Genomic DNA, 24,295 nt, shown 5'->3' with positions numbered 1-24,295 from the left:
TTAAATATCAAGATAAGAAAGCGGAACATAACTGGATTGATGAAAAATAATAAAAAGTATAATATGAATACATGTACATAACAGTATGTGTACATATTGAGTCTGTACTTGTTCAGGGTAGATCTGAGTTTGGTGTCAGTCCCTGTCCTTAGGTAACCTGCAGCTCAGTACTGTGTCTTTACGGCCAGACAGCACCACATATTGGTTAGTTTGTTTGTGTCAGTTGGTGATTCAGTTTAGTTTTCGGGCGTATTTTATACATTAGTTGACTCTAATTGATTTGTTGTCAGACTGGTCCTGAGGCAGAGCAGAGTTGGAAAGTGAAATCGGCGTCAGGAACAGCTGAGAGAGGGGACTCTTTTCTTTAATCAGCTCTTGATTTTTGAGAGTCACTGTTTTTTTTGTTTGGATATGCCAATATTTTATTGCTTTTTTAAATTTTGATGTGTAATTATTGAGATCTGCAGGCGCTGTTCATGTTTTTTTCTGTTTAACCGCAAGATGTTCGTGCAGGACTCTAAATGCATGGGAAGAGAGCAGACCCCACCATAAAGGAATATTGATTTTATGTCAGATCAAGTAACGTTAGAACGTGGAATTTGATTGTAAATGTAACTTTCTTTGCATATAATTCCCTGTGTGCCTTCTATATTGGTTCATTTATTGCATTTCCAGGAACTCTGAGATTTTGATTTTGATTAAATCATCTCCTAACTTGTTTAATGTCTTTACATTATTTATCAAACCAATGGGCATTTCTAGGACTTTAGGGATTTTTATTTTGACTGTTTCACTTAGCATACAATTTACTCTGTCATATCAAGGCATATAATAAGGTTTGTATGACGGGGTTGCTGATTGCTTTGTGGAACTCTTCTGTGCTGTTTCTGGCCCATCTGTACAATTATATGGTTCTGTGGGTTGTGGAGGTGTGCTGTTGTTTGTCCCTGTCCTCGGGGGAAACACAGTAATTTGGCTGTGGGGAGGCAGCGGGGTCAATGTTTTGACTGTGAATGCACTGAGAGAGAGAGAAAGGATCCAGATCGGTTACCATGTAATCAACTGTGCTGTTGCCAAGAGGTGAGCAAAACGTATGTGTATCCTGAAGAGTCTCTAATAACCTATTGTTCATTATGTACAGACCCAGGCTTTGACAGAGCTGCAGGAGGTCTCTGCCTTTCTTGTTGACCTGGAAGTCAGAGTTAGAACGAGGAAGGTTAGTTAGATTTATTTTGTCTCAATATTGATGTTACCTTGCTCTCTACTGTAGTCGGGTAAAGAGCCAGTACTGTATGTGCGCTCAGTTCTCCACAGACTAACACACTTCCCTGGGCCTGGAAGCTACAGATCTGCTCATGTAGATAGAGGGAAGATATTTTCATCAGCGTGGCGGAGCAGAGGGGGAATGTAGACGGCCCTTGCATCTGTTTGAGGGTTAATGAGGCCTTGTTTTATTTTAAGCCACATATTGGGGTAATGCAGTTGGATATTTCTTCTTTGTACCAGACAATAATTCCTCATTTATCCTTCCCCTCTTGTGACTTCAGGGAGTTTGACTGATGAATGACTTCTTTATAACTGAGTGAGTGAGTGAGTGAGTGAGTGAGTGAGTGAGTGAGTGAGTGAGTGAGTGAGTGAGTGAGTGAGTGAGTGGAGTGAGTGAGTGAGTGAGTGAGTGAGTGAGTGAGTGGTGAGTGAGTGAGTGAGTGGAGTGAGTGGAGTGAGTGCGTGAGTGAGTGAGTGAGTGAGTGAGTGAGTGAGTGAGTGAGTGAGTGAGTGAGTGAGTGAGTGAGTGAGTGAGTGAGTGAGTGAGTGAGTGAGTGAGTGAGTGAGTGAGTGAGTGGGAGTGAGTGAGTGAGTGAGTATCTCATCTCTCCTGAAGGACCAGGATGTCTGGGATGTTGCTGCTTTAAAAAAAAAAAAAATTCAGGGGATTCACTATTGCATCTAAAAGGGTAAAGAATAAAGACCCTGAATATTTCACATGGGAAACGTTAAAGGCTTCATTTACTATTGATACATTCAAATATGAACAGTTTTAAAAAAGAGATTTACAGTCATCTTTTCACCTATGTCACATGCACAACAGTATCTTGGATGTTAAGCTGTGAGCAGCAGCGCTATAGCTCCATCTGTATTTAATAACTCCATTATAGCCTGAAATCCTGCCTGGGGTTGCACAACATTCACACTATAGAGTAGTGTGAAAAAAACAAAAACAGATGTTAGTGAGTCGTTAAGATCCCTGCTTCAGCCTGCAGAGGCAGCGCTGAGTATGAACTTTTAGTCACACAGCATGATTCAAAGCATGACCAAACGTGGACCTCAAAAAGGCTTGCCGTCCTCTGTTGCACACCAGTGAGGAAGATGAGGTCTTATCTGACATCGTTAGGGGCTCCACAAAGCATTCCAGGCCGGGCCAATCAGTGCAGCACCCCAAGATAACTTGCGCAAGAGAAACTGCAACCCAATATATTCATTCCAACATACAGACGCATATACAGAAGAAGACTCGCATATGTGCACCATATATTAACACATATCATAGAACACACACACACACACCACACACACACACCACACACACACATACCACACACACCACACACACACCACACACACACCACACACCACACACACACTGAACCCTTTTTAAATCAATGTTGGCAAGAGAAATAAGCGATTGAGTTAGTGACATGCTAAACTATGTGGCTTAATGGTCACTCTCCCTTAACGACTGAGTTAAAGATACTGCCCAGCCAGGAAATGGGGACCAGCTTGAAAGAAACGGACACACACTTTTACATGCACGTGCACACGTCGTCAAACAAATGAGGCGGTTGCATTAGTGTCTGTCTAGTGAATGGAGAGCTTGTATTGATCTGCAGGGAGAAGCTCGTACATCAGTGTGGTTTGGCCAAACGCCATTGAGGTCGAGGAGAAATGTTGTACAGACTTGCATACACGTTTTTATTCTTAACTTTACAAGAATAAACTGGCTTTCCGCATTTCAAAAGTGTTTTGTTATTTAAATCTTATTTGCTTATGTTTAATTGTTTTCCCCCATTTGTCTTTCCACTGTCCCTCTCTTGTGTACCCATAGGTGTACAGCTCAAGGTTTCACATAAAAGTGTCTGTACACTCCAGTACAATGCCAATAATGTTTGCGCAGCGTTTGCAGCTCGAGGGAGCGTCCTTTCTTTACTCTACGGTGCTATTTGTGGGGTCTGAAGGGGCCAACTTTGAATACCAGGATGATTCAGCGGTAAAGGGTCAGGATCTATGATAATGTACCATGGGGAACATTTCCATATAATGAACACAGTACATCTTCTTTAGAGGGCCTCTTGAGGAACGGCGATGAGGACACAGATAAAGATAACGAGAGAAAGGAAGACTTCAAGAATGAGAGCCAGAGAATAAAAGATGAAGACAGAGAAGAGAAAAGGAGAATAGTGGAGACAGCAGTAATGAGAGAGAAAATGTAATGGGAGAGACAAATAAGTGAAAGAGAAAGAGGTGATGTTAATGCGGTGCAGCCGGCAGTTTGGGTCCCTCTGCACCACTTGTGAACTCCTGGCTGTGTTGAGCTCTTACTCTCTCACATCAGCCTCCTGCTGCTACTGTAAGAAGACGCATTGAGAGAAAGATTTTTGTATGCATTTATTTATGTGTATCTGAAAGCCCTTGTGTCGGGAAGCTAATAACAAATTGTCATGCTGGCTCTTGATTTGTATAGATAAAAGAAGCCATCATGAGCCCCATAATGCGAGCTATTTAGTGCACCATTTGAAGCAAGCTGCCAGGTCTGTCACTCACACAAACTTCCAAGTCTCTTCGTGACAAGCCTGGGCTTTTGTCATGAAGTCTTGAACAATAATGTGATAAAGCGATGACAGACATGCGAACACGCCCAACACACAACCCCGCATCTGTCGAACATTCATTACTCTCTTCTCCATTGTTTTGCATAGAAAAAACTGGCACAAGCTGCAGAGCCAAACCAGGTTAGACCAAGTGGCTGCCTCTTTTCATGAACACTGCTGCTGGAGCCGGTTCCACATGGCACACAAGTGTGAAATTGGTGAGTAGATTACATGCGAGTGCGATGATGTGAGAGCAGCTGGTCCATCTTTACAGGTCAATACTGATCAAACATGGCTGATAATGTGTGCAGTCCATTTTTCACTTCATCGAGGTAGATATCAGGACACTGGTGAACTCTCATTGGAAATTGTGTTTATTGATAAAAATCCAAAAGACTATACAGTGTAATTTCCACAAACATTTTTCTCTTGATTTATTTTTACACTTTATTAAAAAAATACATGTTTTTACAAAAAAGGACAGCAAACTTATATTTCATTGTTGATCCCTGCTAATGAGAACCCATTCTCTTTTAAATGTACTTACAAAATTAAGCTAATAATCTTATCAATGCTGATATCATTGGATTATAGTTTAGCCCTGGCTTGACCCATTTGCCGCGCTCAGCTAAGTGATCAAGGAACCAATACAACGCCTCACTGCCCTCGGTCAATACCCCGGTCTGACCTATTGGCTGAGGTGGAGAGAGGAGCAGATCTATAGCATTGACAGCCCCCCCGTCCTCCTCTTCTCTCTCATTAGATCCACTCTATTAAACTCCTTATGCATCTGTCTGTAGGCTGCTGGGCTGGGAAACAATTGGAGAGCCCCATTGGTGGTCTCTTAGCTCCATTATAGCTGAGGAACCGACACAAAAGTGCACAACGTTTCCAGGTTGTAGATAACCCTGGACTGAATTTTGATTGCAACAGTATGAATTGTAGATCGGCATTAAGTGTTTGGTCATTTTTGGCAGTTGTGTGTTTTTAACATGCAGTAAAGAGAACAACTACAGGTGCATAGGAACAGATGCATATCTGTTTGGTGGTGGTCTGGAAGGATATTTTTTAAAAGTACTTGTTTGCCCTCTGTGCAATAATTAGATTATGAGTAAATACGAAGCCAGTAGCCAATTAGCTTAGCTTAGCACAAAGACTGGAAACAGTGGAAAACAGCTATAGTAGACTTACTCCAAAATCAATCTAGTGCATATAACCATCATTTATAGCTTGTTCATCTGCACAAAAATCTAAATTGTGAAAACAACAATTCTGTCTTTTAGTTTAAAATAATAAATTGCCAGTAGCCTTACACCTGCATCAGTATTATTTTTCATACTGTATCTTAAACATTATTTGTAAGGATTAAACAAACAAAGATATAACCTGGAATATATGGTTTCTCCCCATTTCCAGTCTTTATGCTTAGCTAAGCTTACCAGCTGCTGGCTGTAGCCTTATACTTGAAAGACTGATTTGAAAGAGGAACCTATCTTTTCATCTGACTCACCCCAGAGTAAATAACTTTAAGCCTGTTAGTGTCACTGCGCATGTGGGTGTGTTAGTGTTTGAGAGACAACATCACATGACTCTGGTGAATGTTGACATTGGTTTGTGTTTGTTGGCGCTGTACAGTATATGCGAGAGGCATCATTCAGGGGTGGAGTGGAGGCGGCTGTGTGGCAAAGGGGACTCGGACATGTCCACCGTCGTCACTCCCATCTTCTTTAGGGAGCGCTCGTCTGTCACTGAGATGGAGCGAGAGAACGCAGGACGAGAGGCAGCCGGTGGGCCTGAGAGAGAAAGAGACATTTCTTTAATTGTTCCTTTTCCCATATCCACAATTTTCCTTCTGTAGTTGCTTTGACAACACAAATGCGTTTCATGTTATGCTAACAAAGCAAATTAAAGTTGAAGTTGACGGATAGAAAGATGAAGAGAGAATGACATACACAAGACATGAAAGAAACAATGGTACAGAGATAAAAGGGGAAGAAAAGTAAAAGAGGCACTGAAATGAGAGATACAGAGGGATAACTGTGTTTGGGTTTTCAATTAATTTAAGTATACTTAAGATCTGTGTCATACACTTAGATTCCCATTAGTTAAATCCCTCATTGGTATTCAACCCACACACCCAGCTTTTCATTAGACTCTCTTGAGCAAATGACATCCATTTACTTTTATTACGGCACATGAATGAAAACTATCATTCGGCCTGTGCAGAGACAGACGCAGTGGCATCATTTGTCCTGTAGGGGGTCATGGCGGTGCAGCGAGCTGCAGCAGGTTGAGCAATGACTGCAGATTTGTTGCAGCTTGATGTCTCTCATCATCACACACATAGAGAGAGAGAGAGAGAGCACAGGCAGCAAGAAGCTACAGGCCATAGTGGGAATACTACCTTTGATATCTCTCACATCAAGCTGAGGTTCACCAGACTAACCAGCAGGGGGCAGGGTGACCACACACACGCACACACACACACATGCACTCACACTCACACGCATGCACACAACACATATGCCCAGACACAGACCCCCACTACGGCTGACATTTGCAGCTAAGTGCTGCAATGGCTTGTTATTTATGTTGAGAGGGCTGTTGATGGGGAGAGTTCAGCAGGTGGCTGCATTACACTGTTTATCAGACTGACGCTGTGGCATTATCACTTCATGAGCCTGCCTACTCTCTTCTTCCCCCCTTACATCTGTCTTTCTGTCGCCCTTTTCTGGGCATACACCCTCCGTCTCTCCCTCCTCACTGCTCCTCGTGTAGTGAAATGCCTCCTGACTGCTCTTCCCTCTCCATTTCTTCTCCCACAGATGTGCACCAGCCATCTGGGCACTTGTAGGCCACAACTAGGCACAACCAGTCTCTGTTCAAGCATTACACCATTTGTCATTTATACTATATTGCAGTGTTTACAGCCATTGATAACAGGGTTTGCTAAATAAATATAAGATTCCTGTTCAGGTTTATTGTAAATTCGTAATGATCTAAAAATATGTTTTTGCCTCTCTGTACTTCCTCTGCACCTCCTGCTGTATCTGCTGCTGGTTAGGCTTAAATTAGATGCAAGAATCATTACAGCTGAGCTCAAATACACATTTCAAATGTACTACTCTATTCATACTCGCCTCTCACTGCCCTCACTGGTCTCACATCCAGCTGTATTCTCTCTCCTCTCCTTCAGTCCCCCCTGCTGTCTCCCCTCCCATGCTCTGCTGTATTTCTGTACAGTATAATCAGGAGCTGTAACCTCACCTGTGTTGCACGGGTTGGATTTGACTTTGCTGTTGGTCTTCTCTTGCATCGTCTGCTCGTACTCTCTCACCTCATCCAAACTCAGCCCTGTGGGACACAAACACACAAGCACGCACCAACACACAAAGCATCAGCACAGACAATAGAATATCTATTACATTTAAAAGGCTTCATATTTAAAAAAGAAAAAAACACAACTGCATAGTTCTGTTGTGTTTTGCAATGTGACCCACCGTGCCATTCGTCTATCCACGTGACGGCTTGTCTGTGGCCAACCAGAAGAATGTCCTGGATGCTCTAAAATAATACCAGAAAAAAAAACACTGCCATTAAAATTGCTACAAAGTGCTTTAAACTTAGAAGTATGCTGGTGTGTTTGAAATGCGTCGTCAAGCAGAACGTGACAGGACGTCATTGTACAAGTAATAACAATGCTATCTTGTAATTATGTCAACTGAATGAGATTATGGTTGAGATAAGGAGTAAGTTAGATAAGTGGAAACTTATCTTGGGTATGTTTGTTTGGTCTCCTTTTGACAAAACTAAACCCAATTCCTTGAAATGCTCTTTCACTCCAGTAACAATGTTGGAGAAAGGGCGTTGCTAGTTATGTTATTAGTACTTTTGGTTCTTCTTTTGTGAGTAGTTGCTCTGCCTCATGGTTATCAGCTCTTGTATTTGTTCCACTGTGAGAAACTCTAAAAACCTTTTCTTTGTTTGGGCCAGAAGAACAGAAGCTCCTTATGGTTTTGTAGTGTAGGAATCTTTCCACTAAATCTGACCTGAGGTTGGGTTACTGAATGGTAGAGGATGTCATTTGAGTCTGAGAGCCTTCTTGGCAGTGGTCTTGGTAATCATACTAATGTCTATAAATTAATGTCTATATGATTTATTTGTGTCAAAATGCAGCACATTGCTCATTCGAATAACAAATGACAGATCAGGATTATTCAGGATCATAATTTTACTGTAAAGACTCAAAAATGCAGAAATCAATGCTTGAATGAAGCTAAGCACTTCATTAAATCCAATTAGTTATACATTTTAATTTCCCAACCTTGTATTACACCTATATGGGCTTGTAACATTAATGAATCAGTAGAGGAATAAAAAGCTCTGTCTCACTTTGTGTATGAAATCTTCGGTCTTTGTCTGGAAGCCGTACACCTCGAAGCTGCACTGCACCCTCTTATAGGAGCACATGATGGGCTTGTGGTCGTCCCTCCATCCTTTCTCCAGAGGCCCTCGGCCAGTTTTACTTGACATCCAGCGACTGGGGTCCTGCACGGGGTAAACAGTGGGTCTATAAATTACTCGCTGAGTCTGCAGAAACTTTGGCCCTGTGAAGCATCTTGGGGGGAAAGCTATGGATCTGTAGATGTGCAGTGCGAGTGTGTGTATGTTTGAGCGTGATGTTATGTGTGTGGAGGTGCAAGCAGATTGTTTCCTCAGCTCAGCCCGTGGGATTGAAAGTGAGATAGCACACATTATGAGAGCGGTTGTGATTTTACTTCCTCACTGTCTCTTATTTTATGAGATTGGGGTGTTTGCTTACTGTATTTGTCTGCATGCATGTGTGCTGGTCTGTATGCTTCTATGTGCCCAGGCCTGTGAATTGGCCTTTGATCCTAAAGACTTGATGGGAGTAAAGAAATGTGAAGCCTTTGTGGAGCGACAATTTACATTTAAGAGGTGTGATAGTGAGAATTACGCCCTTTTAGTAGCAAAACCACACTAGAAAGTAAAGCAAAGTTATTGAAGGGGAAACATCACAGGTGAAAATCCACGCTTGTGTCATCCAATACAAATATATCAAATCAAATCAAGTTTTATTTATAGAGCACATTTAAAAACGATTTTTGGTCGAGCCAAAGTGCTGTACATGTAATAAAAACACTTTACTACAATAAGAAGAAAAGACAATAATTTACAACAGAAATATAAAAACAAAACACAGGGAAATGTCAGGTGTCGTACTCAGCTCTGACTAGAAGGCCAGAGAGAAGAAGTGTGTCTTCAGTGAGGATCTAAAAACGCCTAGGGTCTGGGCCGACCTCACATGGAGGGGCAGACTGTTCCAGAGCCTAGGGCCAGCTGCTGCGAAGGCTCGGTACCCTCGGGTTTTGAGCCTGGTCTTGGGCACTATCAGCAGCAGCTGGTCAGCCGACCTTAAAGCTCTGGCAGGGGTGTGGCGATGGAGGAGTTCGGCTATAAGCCGGAGCCAGCCCATTTAGGGCTTTGAAAACAAATAAAAGGAGTTTAAATCAATTCGGAACCGAATTGGAAGCCATTGTAATGAGGCCAGAATTGGGGTGATGTGGTCACGTTTTTTGTGTCCAGTCAGAAGACGCGCAGCTGCGTTCTGGACTAACTGCAGGCGTCTAATTGAGGCCTGGTCCATACCCACATACAGAGCGTTGCAGTTATCCAGTCTCAAGGTAACAAAGGCATTAATAACCCTTTCTAGGTCTTTTAAAAGATAAAAACGAATTGGTCTTGGCAGGGATGCTCCGATTGCCAATTTTGGGGCCGGAATCAGTATCGTCCGATGCCGATCCGATCGAGTGGGTGGGGGCTATGGGGATCTTCCTTTTAAAGTGATGTTTAAAACTCAGTTAATGGGGCTCATTCACTGGCGCTTCCACAAACAACAACCAACATAATTATTACATTCAAATGAAGTACATTATTCAAGTTTACATTAACTTTGGATAATAACACGGGAGAAATGAGCGGAAGCGCTCTCTTTTCCTCTCTCTCTCCCTCTCTCTCCCCCTCTCTCTCCCCCTCTCTCTCTCCTGACAGCCTGTCAGTATCTCATGCAGCTCGCTGATCCAGTAATGAGTGACCCGACAGTGAAGAATAAACATATTTATAACTAGTTTAGCTTGTTCCAGAGGTAGATAAAATAGCTAAGTGTGTTAGGTCTAACTCTTGTGTGTTTTGCTCCGCTCACCGGTCCATCACAGCGGGCGGAGCTGCAGGATTTCAGCTTTATTTTTCAGGATTTCAGGATTTCAGGATTACACGTTGCATACCGCTATTTTACTGTCTTTTTCGGACACCTTCAAATACTGCCAGACTGGTGAAGCCATTTTGGCGAGCTTGTTTTGCCGCCCACAGAGAAAAGTGTCATGTATTTTACATCATGTGATCGGCTCTCCCGATCGGCATTTATAGAGAGCACCGATCGATCGGCAGAGAGTGCATATCGGCGCATCCCTAGTCTTGGCCAATAGTCTTATTTTAAAAAAAAAAAGAAAAAAAAAGCTGGTTTTGACTATGGAGCTGACCTGCTTATCGAATTTAAAAGCGCTATTGAAGGTCACTCCAAGGTTCATAACAGAGGGGAGGATGATTTTATTGAGAGCCCAGAATATCAACCGGAGATGCTGGAGGTTGGGGTCCAAAAAAGATTACCTCTGTCTTGCTCTCGTTGAGGTTAAGGAAGTTTTTGCTCAGCCAGGATTTGATGTCTGTCAAGCAGTCCATCAACGGCTGTAATGAGTTATTGACATTTGAATTGAGAGGCAGATAGATCTGTACATCGTCGGCGTAACAGTGGAAGGGAGACCACTGTGTTTAGTGAGAATTGAACCTAGGGGCAGTATGTACAGTAGAAAGAGGATGGGGCCCAGGATAGAGCCTTGGGGAACCCCACAGGTAAGAGGGGCTTTAGCAGAGGAGAAGGCACCTAGCTGCACTGAGAAGCTACGGTCTGTCAGGTAGGACATGAACCATAAAAGGACAGAGCCTGTGATGCCTGCGGACTGTTCAAGCCGCGACAACAGGATGCTATGGTCCACAGTGTCGAAGGCAGCTGTCAGGTCTAACAGCACCAAGACAGCTGGGCTACCTGAGTCGGCGGCTAGGAGCAGATCATTAAAAACTCTTAAAAGGGCTGTTTCAGTACTGTGCATAGGTTTGAAGCCAGACTGAAACTTTTCGTGAATGCCATGCGTGGTTAAGAACGACTGCAGCTGGACATAGACTACTCGCTCCAGGACTTTAGATAAAAAAGGTAGCTGGGAGATGGGCCTAACATTTGCGGGGTCGAGATTTGAAAAGATATGAAATATGTGATATTGATCTTTCCGTGTAACTCCAAGCGTTTACTTAAAATGCTGAACTATTCTTTTAGTGAATTCATAGCTTTTTTGTTTGCAAAAACACACACAACAAACATGTTTGCGTCAGAACGGTGCGTACCTCTGACTCTTTGTAGTGCCTTTCAGGAATGGGGTCACTCAGGATATCCAGGAAACTCACATTCTCTGGTGGAGTTGGTGTGTCCCCAAACACCTACACCCAAACAGATGGGGGAGGTCATACAGTATAATGAGAGCAGACACACACACACACATACACCCCCCATACTCTCACACGCATACAGTCACTCACTCAGAGGAGAGGGGGTGAGAGTGGATGAGTAACAGTGTAGAAAACTGAGGTCACACACCATAACACCCCTCACTTTATCCCACCCCGAGGCCCTTGGAGCAAATCACACTGGAGCAAACAGAGGAGAGAACAGAAGGAGGGGGAGATGGGAGGGAAAAGAAAAAACAAGGACGTATGAGAGATATTAGAAGAGATGGGGGGGGAAAAAGAAGAAGAGTTATGAGAGCAGAATACATTTTTCAATGAGAGAGAGAATGGATGGAAGCTAGGGAGAGAGAGGGGGCCGCACTTTAATCTGACCTTGTTTAAAATGTGTTCTAATGCCCCACTGAAGTTGTTCATTTCACAGTTGAAAACTAACAAATAAGGAAAACCTGCCGTTAGATAATAGCCCGCCACGCTCCTGTGGTGCTGTTGTTGGTCTGTGTCAATCCAAGGTCTTTCTCCCATTTAGGGAATGAGGTGCGTTTTCTGGATCTATTGTTTTGCTTTTTACTTTCTGCTCAGAGCATGACGCCGTCTCTGTGTTTGGCATTTGTCTTGGCTCTGAAACTAAACTGTTGGGTCGTTCAATATATATAACTAATTACCATATTTTATAACTTGATATATGTTTTGTGTGTAGTACGTAATTTGTAACGAGTGATAACAGCTGTAAAAAATAAATAATATAATTGATTTATATTTTCCTCTAAAATACAATGGAGATATAAAAAAAGCATACAAAGAAAACACTTTAATACCTCATATGTGTTCTTAAGGACAGTCCTCAAGTGCATCCGTAACTTTATGAATTTGTGTTTGTTTAAACTTTAGTGCCCTGTAACAACATGACATGAAACGAGACGCACCACATTTTTCTCTGAAGCTGAACTCAAAGTGTTCTTGTTACTTATCTATTGTGTTGTTGATGGCACAGACAGAGTGGCTTTTGTTACTGAATATCTGTTTGTGTGTGTACCCCTTGGTCAAAATGTAGCATGCGCACCGCCGCTGCATGTCTGGTTAATAGATCTTCCAACACTGCATTGTGTGTTTTGCTTGTCCTCCTTGTAATTTGCACATCAATGTGATGAACATTTTCTTTGCGCTGCAGAGAAAATTGCAATTTCTCTCCTTGCGCCTTGTCTTTCTCCTCCCCCTCTTCCATAATCACTCCATCTTTCTCACCCCTCGCTCCCTCTCATACTCACATTGTCGTTATCGCCGTTGTTGTTCTCGAATCTCGTCTCAATGCGTATGCTGAACTTGGGGAGGAATGATACCTACGGGGTGACAAGAGGTAAAAAAAGGAGGAAAAAGGGGACGAGATAGAGGGTGGATGCAGGCTGCAGATTAGATCCACTGATACTAGAAAGAGATGAGCTCTGTTGCATTCATGTACAGTAAATGATGTATGAGAATACTTACGGAGTACTCTGCAGCACCAGGGACGTTCAATATGGAAAGGGAGAAACGGCATTAGTTACTCATACATGCATGAGCACGCAATTGGTCTCACACACATACACATTACCACGGGGGAATACATGCAAACATAGTGATACATATTTGATGCCTCTTGGAAAAACAGCTGTTAAAAGTAAATAAGTTTTGTATAATGCATCAAGGTGAAAGTTAATTTACGTTTAACACAAAGTCGCTCAAACACAAACCTGTGATGGTGTACGGGTAGAAGTTCCAGGCCTTTTCCGTCACGTAGAAGAATCGCGGGGCAAATGCTCTCGCCCAGCCTGGCAGTTTACTGAATGCAAAATGGGAAGAAATAAGGGTCGCTTTTTAGAGAGTGGGAAAGAGGAATAGTAGGAGAGAGAGATTAGAGAGGGAGACGGAGAGAGCCTAAGTGGTTTTTGTGCCATTTATAGCCGGATTACCTGTAGGCTACTCTCACCACAGCATTCATTTTTATGACTCATTCCCAATTACACCTGTGGTGATGAATTGTTACTGTAGCTTCCAAGGCACATGTCAAGAAAATGATTGAAGTAAAATGCACTCACTATACTCTGCGTGTGAGTGTGTCTGTCTGTGTGTGTGTGGGTTCCAGCATATCTTTACTAATGAGGACCAAATGTCCCACAAGCACAGAAAGATTAGGAAAATCCTCCACAGTGAGAACATTCCTTTACTTCTGTAAGAGTTTATTTTAGGATTACGCATTGGGTTTAGAGTGGTGATTAGTAAAAGAGTCGAGGTTACATTAGGGTAATGAGTGAGGTTAGTTTAGGGTTAAAGAATGAATTCAGAGATAAAAGAGAATTGTGGTTGTTGTTTTTTTATGACTGAGCTTTCTCTATAATAAAAATGCATTGATTGATAGCCTGTCACGTTGAAAACAAAGGGATAACTTATCTTGGTTGAATGGATATTTATCTGAGGGATACTATTTGAGTTTGCCTTTGTCAAAACCACATAAACATTCTTTCATTAAACGATGTCGGGTAAAGGGCGTTGGTAGTTTTGTTATTAGTACTTTTGGTTTTTCTTTCACATGTGTTGCTTTGCTTTACTGTGAAAGAAAAATAGACTAAAATATATTTTTGTATACGCCTTTCAACTTGTCAATGAATTTCTTTATTAAATCTCACATTATGCCTTGGGTTTATGGTGTTGATTAAGAAAAGAGTTGAGGTTACATTTGGGTGAGGAGTTAGTAAGGTTAGTTTAGGCTTAGGGAATGAATTTGGAATTAAAACATAATTCTGGTTGTTGTTGTTTTTAGACTGAGCTTTCTCTATTATCAAAATGTATTGATTAATGGTCTGTAACGCTGAACATAAAGCAAATAAACCACTTATTTCAGCTAAAACAACATGGACAAGGCCGTCATGCATAGCTTCAAATTCCTGCAGTAGACACATTTGGAACATTTAGGTGTTGACATGTCTCCCATTGAGGGCTGCAGCTTGAAGCAAAATAAAATGTTTGGGTATTGCTTTATTTTAATGCCTCGCTATTTAGTGTTTATAAGCATTTCTTAAAACTTAATTCATGATTTATAACAATCTGATATAGTTTTAAATACATATGAAGACATTTGTAAATCTGAATGTGTGTATTAACAGACACATGTAAAACTGCACTCTTTGTCTTAGAAACTAGTTTAAAAAAAACTTTGATTAAAGATCTTCTTAATAGATTTCTTGTAGAGCTTCAGCTTTCAGAGATATTTTACATAATTCATACATAATACACTCCTGGTTAATAAATCATTAGAGGAGTCATACTGTAGTTGTGCACAAACACATTAAAGAAATAGTTTGACATTTTGGGAAATGTTCCAATTTGTTTTCTGGCAGAGAGATGTATGAAAAGATTAATACCGCTCTCATGTGAAGCTACAGCCAGCTGGCTAGCTTAGCTTAGCATAGAAACAGCTAGCTTGACTCTTTGTGAAGACAACACAATCTGCTGTATCAGGTGTTTAATCAAAATGTTGTTTTTTTATGGAGGGCTCTGTGCTGAACTCTATCTTAGGTTAAAGCAGTAACATATGGAGTGTCCTCTGCATGGTTACCTGGCAACTGCTCACAGCCAATAGTCCAGGAAATAAACGACCACAAATCAGCAAATCGTTATTTCTTCACTTTTTTAAACATTTTTAAACAAGCAATGTAGGCTAATTAGTGAGCTTTAGATGAGCTGGTATGCAGACTTTGTTACCTTATGACAGAGCTGGGCTAGATGTTCTCCATTTCCATATTAAACGTACAGATGTAAACAACCCGGTATCACGGCAAGACGTGAACATGTGACGATCTACCATGCTGGGAGACATGAATATATCACGGTTTCGTCCCTTCAAACGTGACAGTTACACGGTATTGTTAACATGGCCCAAACAGTGGAGAAATACCCGGAAGTGCCAAGCAAATGGTCTACCGCGCCTATTGGTCGGTTTTTATTGTCAAAATTAGATGTTTTTAATTTATTTTTTAATCATCACACTTGATTTCGCTGATTTTCTTGTTGCCCTAGCTGGTCGACACCTCTTTTAGCAGAAACAAAGGCTACATTAATGTATTAAATCGATGTTAATCCATGTGTGTGGAGGTGAGGATGTGGAATTAACGGACGTGACGTTGTGCGATTGCGTTGCCAGGCAACGCAATTTACAAACTCTTCAACTACAACCCTAATTATATTTTAAAACATTTTAGACAGCCTCACGAAATACTTTAATGTAAATTAAAATGTAAATGTGAAGGGGTGTGTGTAATGTGGTGATTGACATTATTCACCCACGGATCTATGGGTTGGGGGTATTGTTCCGCACGGACATTTTAGTTAAACGGACTTACTGTTGATGTGAAATCCGAAAAAAAATACGTTGTACACCATAACGGTGCACAGCTGATATAAAAGGACTTGTCGTTTTTAAAGATATTACTGATTTTCTTTGAATATAAGAATGTAAATACTGAGTTGAGAGAATAGTCAGGGGATTTGGGTGATGGGAGACACATCTATGGATTCAGAATTTCAATAGCTTACTGTTAAATGACAGATATACCTTTCTGTCTGTGATGTTTTACAAATCAGATATTATAAGTAAAACATGTGAAATAATATAGCAATATCCTGTACAATTATGTGAAAACATGAATAAAACTACACATCTTCAGATATTATACATACACAAGTGTCCTACACTAATAATACAAAGTTATTATGGCTGTGTGCACCGCCTAGTGGTTAAAGCACGTTATTGAATTAGTTGTGTATATGATATGTCAATGATCCTTAGAAAATCTTGAAATCCTGAAAGGGATATGCAAAATAGCCATTATATACAGTCTTTAATGAACTATTAGTAGAGAATAACGAGTAATGAATATACTTTATAGGGATCTGCAGATAAATGTTTAGTCTTCTCAAGCAGCAACTATCAAATATCTCTCCTGATTGTTGGCACTTGACAATCACCTTTCCCTGAATTTTACTCAGGTGTAACTAAAGCCTGATTTAAGGGTTGTTTATATTTCACATCATTAATCAGAATCTGCAAAGTAACTAAAATAAATGTAGTGGAGTAAAAATACCAGGTTAACCTCTGAATTGTAGTGGAGTAGAATTGCTGTTTTGTTTAGTAATGGATATTGAATATGGAATAAAGGTTTTGACAAGACCTGGTGTAACAATAATCAAAAAGGACATTAAAAGAGCTCCAGATGTCAATGATCTAAACAAAACAGCACACCTGAAATGTATTAAATATAGGGATGTCCCGATCCGATCACGTGATCGGGGATCGGAGCCGATCACGTGATTTTCACGTGATCGGGGATCGGGAGGAAAAAAATCGGGGATCGGAATTTTTTTTTTTTTTTTTATAAAATATTTTTATACATTTTATTTAATGTTAAAAAACAAAAATGACCATGTTCACGTCTTAAAGTCATCCTGAGGCCTTCGTTTTGGGTTAAAATTACACAACATCATGTATGTGTTGCTTCTTTTGGGCTTGTTTTCATAGACCTGGTTGCTTATTTCTCTCAAATCTGGCAACAGTGGGCGCAGTGTCTAATAGTAGCAGTAAGCTAACAAGAGGCTACGTTCAGCTGGTGCCTCGGGAGTCGGGACAGAGAAAATGTCAGGAGTTTGGAAGTATTATAAAATTGAAAGCGAAGGCAGTGTAACAGCCAGATGCAATGTTTGCAAGGCGGAGGTTCCGCGTGGTGGAAAGAACAGAGCTACGTTCAACATGACCAATCTAATACAAACACCACCAACAACAACACGACGAGTACACAGCGGCCACTCAGGTAACGGCACTGAAACAACCGACACTTTCAGAGACTTTTAAAAGGAAAGAGAAACTGCCCCAGAACAGTGAAAAGGCCAACAAAATAACAGCCAAGATAGCTGAATTCATCACGTTGGATGACCAGCCGTTATCTGTTACCTTTTTTTTCCTCTTAATGCATTGCAGAAAGATCGGATCGGGAAAAATCGGTATCGGCAGATTGTCAAAATCAAATGATCGGAATCGGATCGGGAGCAAAAAAAGGTGATCGGGACATCCCTAATTAAATACTTTATTAAGGGCAGTGAATTAGTTTTTTCTGTATGTTTTTCAAATCAGTGTTATACAGTAAGTGTCATAGACAGTGTTACATTGCTATTATTATCCTTAAAATATATATTATAAAACAAAACCATTTATGATCTTTTTTTTTGGGTGGTTTACTAATGACAGTTAATTCTGTTTCTGCTATTGATGGTTTCATTTTTGTGAAAAATAATCAAATAATCAAATTCAATAACGTGCTTTAACCACTAGATGTGCCTTTCTATCAACTGTGCACCGTTATGGTGTAAATACAGCCTATCTACCAATTGGATCAAATATAAAAGTCAGCCGAATTATTATTGATACTGCAAGGAGACGTATTGTGTGAAAATAAATGTAAGATGTTGTTTAATTGCGGATATATTTATGATCCACGTCACGTTTTCAGTTTTGGCGGCAGTGCTTCCTGTTTGTCCAGAAGTCTTCTCATCAGGGCTCTATAAATACAGAACTACGGCAGATGTGTCATATTTAATGCAGCCAAACCGTGTATTACAATGCCGTTATGTGATGACCTCCAAAGAGAAAAGCAAGCAAACTCGGAATAAAGTATTATTTTATTTTTTTTAAAATGTCCGTGCGGAATAATACCCCCAACCCATAGATCCGTGGGTGAATAATGTCAATCACCACATTACACACATTCCTTCACATTTACATTTTAATTTACATTAAAGTATTTCGTGAGGCTGTCTAAAATGTTTTAAAATATAATTAGGGTTGTAGTTGAAGAGTTTGTAAATTGCGTTGCCTGGCAACGCAATCGCACAACGTCACGTCCGTTAATTCCACATCCTCACCTCCACACACATGGATTAACATCGATTTAATACATTAATGTAGCCTTTGTTTCTGCTAAAAGAGGTGTCGACCAGCTAGGGCAACAAGAAAATCGGCAAAATCGAGTGTGATGATTAAAAAATAAATTAAAAACATCTAATTTTGACAATAAAAACCGACCAATAGGCGCGGTAGACCATTTGCTAGGCACTTCCGGGTATTTCTCCACTGGTTGGGCCATGATAACAATACCGTGTAACTGTCACGTTTGAAGGGACGAAACCGTGATATATTCACGTCTCCCAGCATGGTAGATCGTCACATGTTCACGTCTTGCCGTGATACCGGGTTGGATGTAAAAGCATTATTGTGCCAATCTTCTCATCTAACTTGCGCCATCTTCCAAAGTCCAACTTTTTCTTTGTCAAACACTGCTTAAAACTTCATTATTGTTTGTTATGACATTGAGTAAGTCTTTTATAATTTTTGTTACCAATGCTTGTTAAATCCATGATAATTAACGTGTCACCATCATTTTAATATGAACTTCTACTTATTTTTATTTTTCATGAGCACACATTGTTAAAGTGTGTCCAGCCTCCAATGGCTCAGAAAATGTTTTTCCCATGATGACATGTTGCTCTAAGCTGAGTCTGTACTTGTACAATCCCAACTCTTGAAGGTTTACTGTGATGAGCTCATGGTACAATAACATGTCTACTGTAACCCAGACTAGAATGGGCCTCAACATGTTTCAGTAACTGGGTTCCTGAACTCAATATGTGGGAACATCACACTGCGGTATGAGAGTTTCTGTGTTGAAACAATGTTTTATTGCTTGTTTGTAGTAATACCTGCAATACACAGTGAAGTAAGAGATCAAAGTTCGAACACAATCTGTTATCATAATGACAGAGTAGACGATAAGGCTCAGGTTGCAAATCACCAGGATTCTTAGTTTTAGTGCCTCATTAGTACATAAATCCAATCAATGTGCACTCTACCTGCTCAGGTAGATCCGCTTCTCGGTCAGCTGACCTTGGCCGTGCTGCGGGTGCATGTCGGCCTCATTCCTCATCACCTCCACCCCTTCTCCACCACCACTCTGCTCACAGCTGTGCTTACTGATCATGTACAGCTGCCCAATCCTGTACTGGAGCCCGGGGAGAGGTTTTCAACGAGGTGTATGAAGGTGAGGATGGGGAGGGGGAAGAGAGGGAGACAAAAACAGTGATGAGAAAACATGAAGCACGAAGCAAAATCATCAAAAGCCATCCAAGGTGACAAAATATAATTGAAGTGATTTTTGATTGTATTATCTCTGATATCCTAAAATAATACGACTTTACTTTTGAAACAACCCTCACTTTATAAAATCAATAAAAAGCACACTTGCTGGATTAATGTTCCACAGAGGTTTTTCCAGTTACAGCCTCTCTTGATTTGGTTGGGCCATCAGCATGTTGAGGCTAATGTTAGCCAACTTTGAGAACATATTGCATTTCACTGACATTGCACTTTCTCCATGTGTACGCCTACTTCTGTTAAACTACATTTTTGCATTAGGCATTACCCCACACCTTGTCTGTTTTCGGGGGCACAGTATTTATACCATTTACATTTTTTTATTTTTTATTTTACTGTCATTTCCCCTTGCTCTGTACATACAACATTGATTGCTTGGTTTCTTGCCCTGTTAGACTGATCCCTCCTCTGTTGTACGTTTTTTGCCTTTTCCTTCCTCTTTTTGGTGTGACATTTTAAAGTCCTTTGAGGCCAGTTTGTGATTTTAAGCCGTCTAAATAAAATGTAAGTGACTTCACATTTAAGAAGCATTTAAACCGAAGGTGTCAGAGAACATTTCTCAACGCCACAAGGTGATATTACATTTTAAGGACTTCAATAACCAATCAATAATACCACCACAACTAGTCAATAAACCGCTTACTCCATCGAGGAAATTATAATAACCATCAACAACTTAGAGGAAGAGGTTGGGAGTGATGACAAAACATTTCCTGGCAGCAGGTTCAGCCATAGTTGCTGAGTGTGATTTTGTCTCGACAGGCACTTACTCAGTGCTGCTTAGAAGCCCGCTTTGTATTTGCTCTTCATTTTTTAAACAGTTACTTGCTGTGTATAAAGATTTCCCTCAAGTGACCATATCTGACATCAAAATGTAATTTGGCCGGTGAGGGTGAACGACTGGAGTCTAAATTAAAGAGGGGGATGGGACTTTGTTCTCTGCTGCAGCCCCAGTTTGTGCTCGATGCTGATGAGGCGGGAGTGTTTCTCTTAGCGAGTCTAAAGAGGACGAGGCCTTTGGGCATCTGGAGCGGCCTGACTGATTCAGTTTCCTTTTGAACCATTTACACAATAATACTTCAGTTTCTGCACTGATGCTGCTTTCTGTCTTTTCCTCCTCAACATTGTTTCACTGTACATCATTGTGTTCCCTCTAATTGCAAACTGAGTTTTTAAAGACAATATGAAAAAATGATACTGCAAACCACTAACTATTCTGCTGTGGCCATCATACTGTAACTCATTGGGCCCTATGTGTTGTTGTGCCACTAAAGCATTTTTTTTTAATTAAAAGTGGAATATGAGGAGGCAGAGGGAAAGAGGAGGGCAGATCTCAGTTTGCTATCCTTCACTGTGCAATGTTGACATCATTGTGGCTCTCCTCCTCCTTATTCCAATTACAGTGTAATGTCAACATTCAATATTTACTTATTGGGTATTCATGGGACTTAATTAATCACAGCGATGGATGCTTTTACACCGTCTCAAGGCTAACAGACTACCGAGCAGCGGGCTCCTCCCACACAGGTTATGAATCTCTTTGACTGTCTAGAAAACTTACTCCAATCACTATTATTATGCAATGTGCATGCCTTTTGATGAATGATGTGTTGATAGAACCATTCATCGAAAAATGTTGGCATGCTATCTCTTCCAACAAAAATAAAGACAAGGACAAGTTAACAAGCTGTGAATTTGTCATGACTTCCTGAGTGTAAATATAGCTCATCATTGTGGGGTGGAGATTCTGCAGATAGTTGTCAGTCTGATAGCAACTGGAAATGAAAGATGATATGATTAAAGTAAAGCTTGTGGCAACTTTCATATCCAGTGATCAAATGCTAAGAGCAAAAACTAGAATTCGTTATGTAACCCTGGATCTGTCCGCTGACAAAGACAATGAGCCTTTTTTTGCAAGACAAACACCTTTGTAAATATTTTTAATTAATTGTGTACTCGGCTCAAAGGAAAGGGTATGGGAAGAGAATGACACATCTGTACACCTGCCTAGTCTTTTTATTTTGAGCAGTGTCAAGAAAGCCACATTTAATCTTCCTTCTATGCTGCTTCAACTTATCATGAAGTTGCTTCTGTGCAAAGTGACAACCACAGGGCGGCTCAAGGACTCATTCAGCACGTGCACAAGAAGTTTGAAATTGAACCAACAACCTTAAAATACTTATTTCACCAATGTTAGGGCATATCTTCTGTTTTTGTTTTGTTTAAAAATACTTACTGCTGGAAACTCTCCAAAAAGAATAGGTGACTCCTTCACCATTGCCAGAAAGCAGAGCATTTCGGATGTCTTTTTATAGGTGTGTCATGTACTGTACAGTAAGACATCACACACGGGCTGGCTAGCAACAGAAGCATTTCCCGTAAACAGTAACATTTGAACTGTGCATACTGGTTTTTATATCTGCTATTTATTCAGTTTCTCTTTCAATATTCAATATTCAATATTGTTTTACGATGATCACCAAGTTGTAGATGGACACTCTAAATGAGGATTAGCATTATTATTTAGTGTTTTTTTGGAGTGGTAAAGGGGCTTTACCCACTATTATACAACCTGAGCAGATTTTCCCACAGCAGAACACAATAGTGAACATTCCCTAAGACACACTAAGCTGTATTGTGTTACCACTGAACTACTTCTTGGATATTTCACACGTGAAAGTCTACACCATTCCCTTTATAAATTAAGGGAAGGCAAGGGTAAGGCCTTTGTTAATGTCTTGGACTGGGGTAACTGTCACGATTTGATACTGCCTCAAATAAGCTGCACTTAAACTTACATTACATTCAGGCGAAAGAGGATTTGCTGGCAGCTCAAGTTTCTCTGTGCCCTGAACTGATACTGTAAATCCTATTTTGGACTGCTATTTGTCACTGTCATTGTTGTGGTAACAGGTAGAATTGTAGAGGGGGAAGGGAAAGCACTGGGATGTGATGAGGACGTTCCTTTTGAAGGGCACTTTGGCGCATAACTCAGTCTCCCGTCCCTCTTTTTTCCCAAGCGGGATCACCTTTGTTTATAAGCCTGCAGGCCTTTGTTTGAGTTTAGGTCTTGCAAAGCCGTAACCAGTCTGACTAGTTTTTTTGCGCTGCGAGGTGTGCTAACGCATGTGAGGGAAGTAGAGAAGCCGACAGATGGGGAGATAATTTAGACACAACAGCAGCAATATGATGCTGCCGGCCAGGTGTTGTGCTTTGGCTCCATCAGATTGGCCGAGACTGTTGATGCTGAACACACCGCGCTTACCCCAGTGTGCCAAAGCTCCCACAGAGCCGCCGCAGGAGGTCTCTGTGCTCTGTTGGCACTTTTCTTATCAGCACATTAACACTTTCCAGATAACAAGTCAACAACACTTTTAACACTAGAAATAAAACCCCCCTCTTTCAATTTAAACTTGTAGGAGGGTTGTGTGTACGAGCGTGGGAAAGACAAACACACTTACCTCATCCACAGTCAGTGGCATACATATGCGGTATTCTTTCATCAACATGGTGCAGCTACAGAGAGGACTGTCTGGGGAGGCGTGTGGCACAGTGGAGTAGTGCGTAGTGCGTTGGTGTTCGGATCAGGGCAGCACAGGTTCAAACCCCGCTGCAGTCAGCATGTGGTTGTGTCCCTGGGCAAGACACTTCACCCCAAATTGCTCCTGTGGGGATTGTCCACAGTATTGAGTATGTAAGTCGCTTTGGATAAAAGCGTCTAACAAGTAACATGTAATGTCTGTGTGAACTGTGTCTATCTCAGCGGTCTCAGTTGCATAGTAGGCAGGCACAGGCAAGCTGCACTGCTGCTCCACCACAGTGACCTCTTTTCTTCCTTTGTTTTGCTGATGTCAGTAATCCAATGAGTTAAGTCCAGTCTCTCTCTGTCAATGAGTATCTGCTGTTTTCCTACTTTTTCCCTCCCTCGCTCACTCCTCACAGCCCTGTCTCTCCTGTTTTTGTTTCTCTTCCTCAATTAATCTCCTGCACCCGACTTTCTAGCTGCCGTCTCGCTTGCTTTTCTTGTTACTTCTGCTTTCAGTTCTCTTGCTTTTGCCTGCCCTTTTCGGTTTGCTGTTTTTCTCACTTAGTTTCTGTTTGCTTTCTTTCACCACAGTGAGAAAGTGGTAATTAGCTGTGAGCTAAGATTGAAAGGCAACCAACTCCACCTGCTCTTTCCCTTCTCTGCCTCCTTGCGCTTTGTTTAAATCCTCCTAAGACTCCTCATGTGTAACCCTGGTGTCCGCTCGGCGCTCCTCCCTTTCCCCTCAGCTGCCCTCCGCTGCTCTCAGTTCCTCAAAAATTCCTTTGCCTGTTCCCTCCTTATCTGTTTTGCTCTCCCTCCCATAGCATCCACTCCCCGCCCACTGTACTTTACAACCAACTCACCTGTGTCACCTCCCCCCTTTCTCCCTCCCTCTCTCTGATCTTTATCTGTCCTTTCCTCTCTGTCTCCAACACTGTTTTCCACACTCTATCATCTTTCTATATCTGGCAACGCTAAGTAACAGTTTGTTGACACCAGTCTTTGGAATGTGAATAACATTCCTCAGACCAGACCTCAGACAAGCATGTTATGACAGAAATGGCCGACAAACAGGGG

The 24,295-nt window shown here is 41.2% G+C and overlaps 1 protein-coding gene across 1 annotated transcript; it reads right to left on the bottom strand.

Annotated features, from left to right (window-relative positions):
- Positions 1–4,222: 4,222 nt before the first annotated feature.
- pitpnc1b (phosphatidylinositol transfer protein cytoplasmic 1b) lies at positions 4,223–23,987 on the bottom strand. Its single transcript, XM_034127708.1, has 10 exons — positions 23,154–23,987; positions 19,392–19,540; positions 13,190–13,278; positions 12,945–12,952; positions 12,728–12,799; positions 11,343–11,435; positions 8,259–8,414; positions 7,367–7,430; positions 7,134–7,220; positions 4,223–5,659 (listed from the first exon to the last, which is right to left on the bottom strand). Exons 1-10 carry the CDS (start codon positions 23,199–23,201, stop codon positions 5,517–5,519), a joined length of 909 nt encoding a protein of 302 aa, XP_033983599.1. The 5' UTR covers positions 23,202–23,987; the 3' UTR covers positions 4,223–5,516.
- Between the last annotated feature and the right edge of the window lie 308 nt (positions 23,988–24,295).

This window comes from Trematomus bernacchii, unplaced genomic scaffold, assembly GCF_902827165.1.
Source record: "Trematomus bernacchii unplaced genomic scaffold, fTreBer1.1, whole genome shotgun sequence".
Classification (NCBI taxonomy): Eukaryota; Metazoa; Chordata; class Actinopteri; order Perciformes; family Nototheniidae; genus Trematomus; species Trematomus bernacchii.
Note: the sequence above shows the minus strand (reverse complement) of the source record. Positions and strands in the feature narration are given on the sequence as shown.

Excerpts from the sequence above, each read along its gene's own strand:
- pitpnc1b (XM_034127708.1), bottom strand. The coding sequence starts at position 23,201 with ATGTTGATGAAAGAATACCGCATATGTATGCCACTGACTGTGGATGAG. Across the intron at positions 11,436-12,727 it reads ACAACGGCGATAACGACAAT|GTGTTTGGGGACACACCAAC; the intron begins GTGAGTATGAGA and ends GTTTGGGTGTAG. Across the intron at positions 8,415-11,342 it reads GGCACTACAAAGAGTCAGAG|GACCCCAGTCGCTGGATGTC; the intron begins GTACGCACCGTT and ends TACCCCGTGCAG.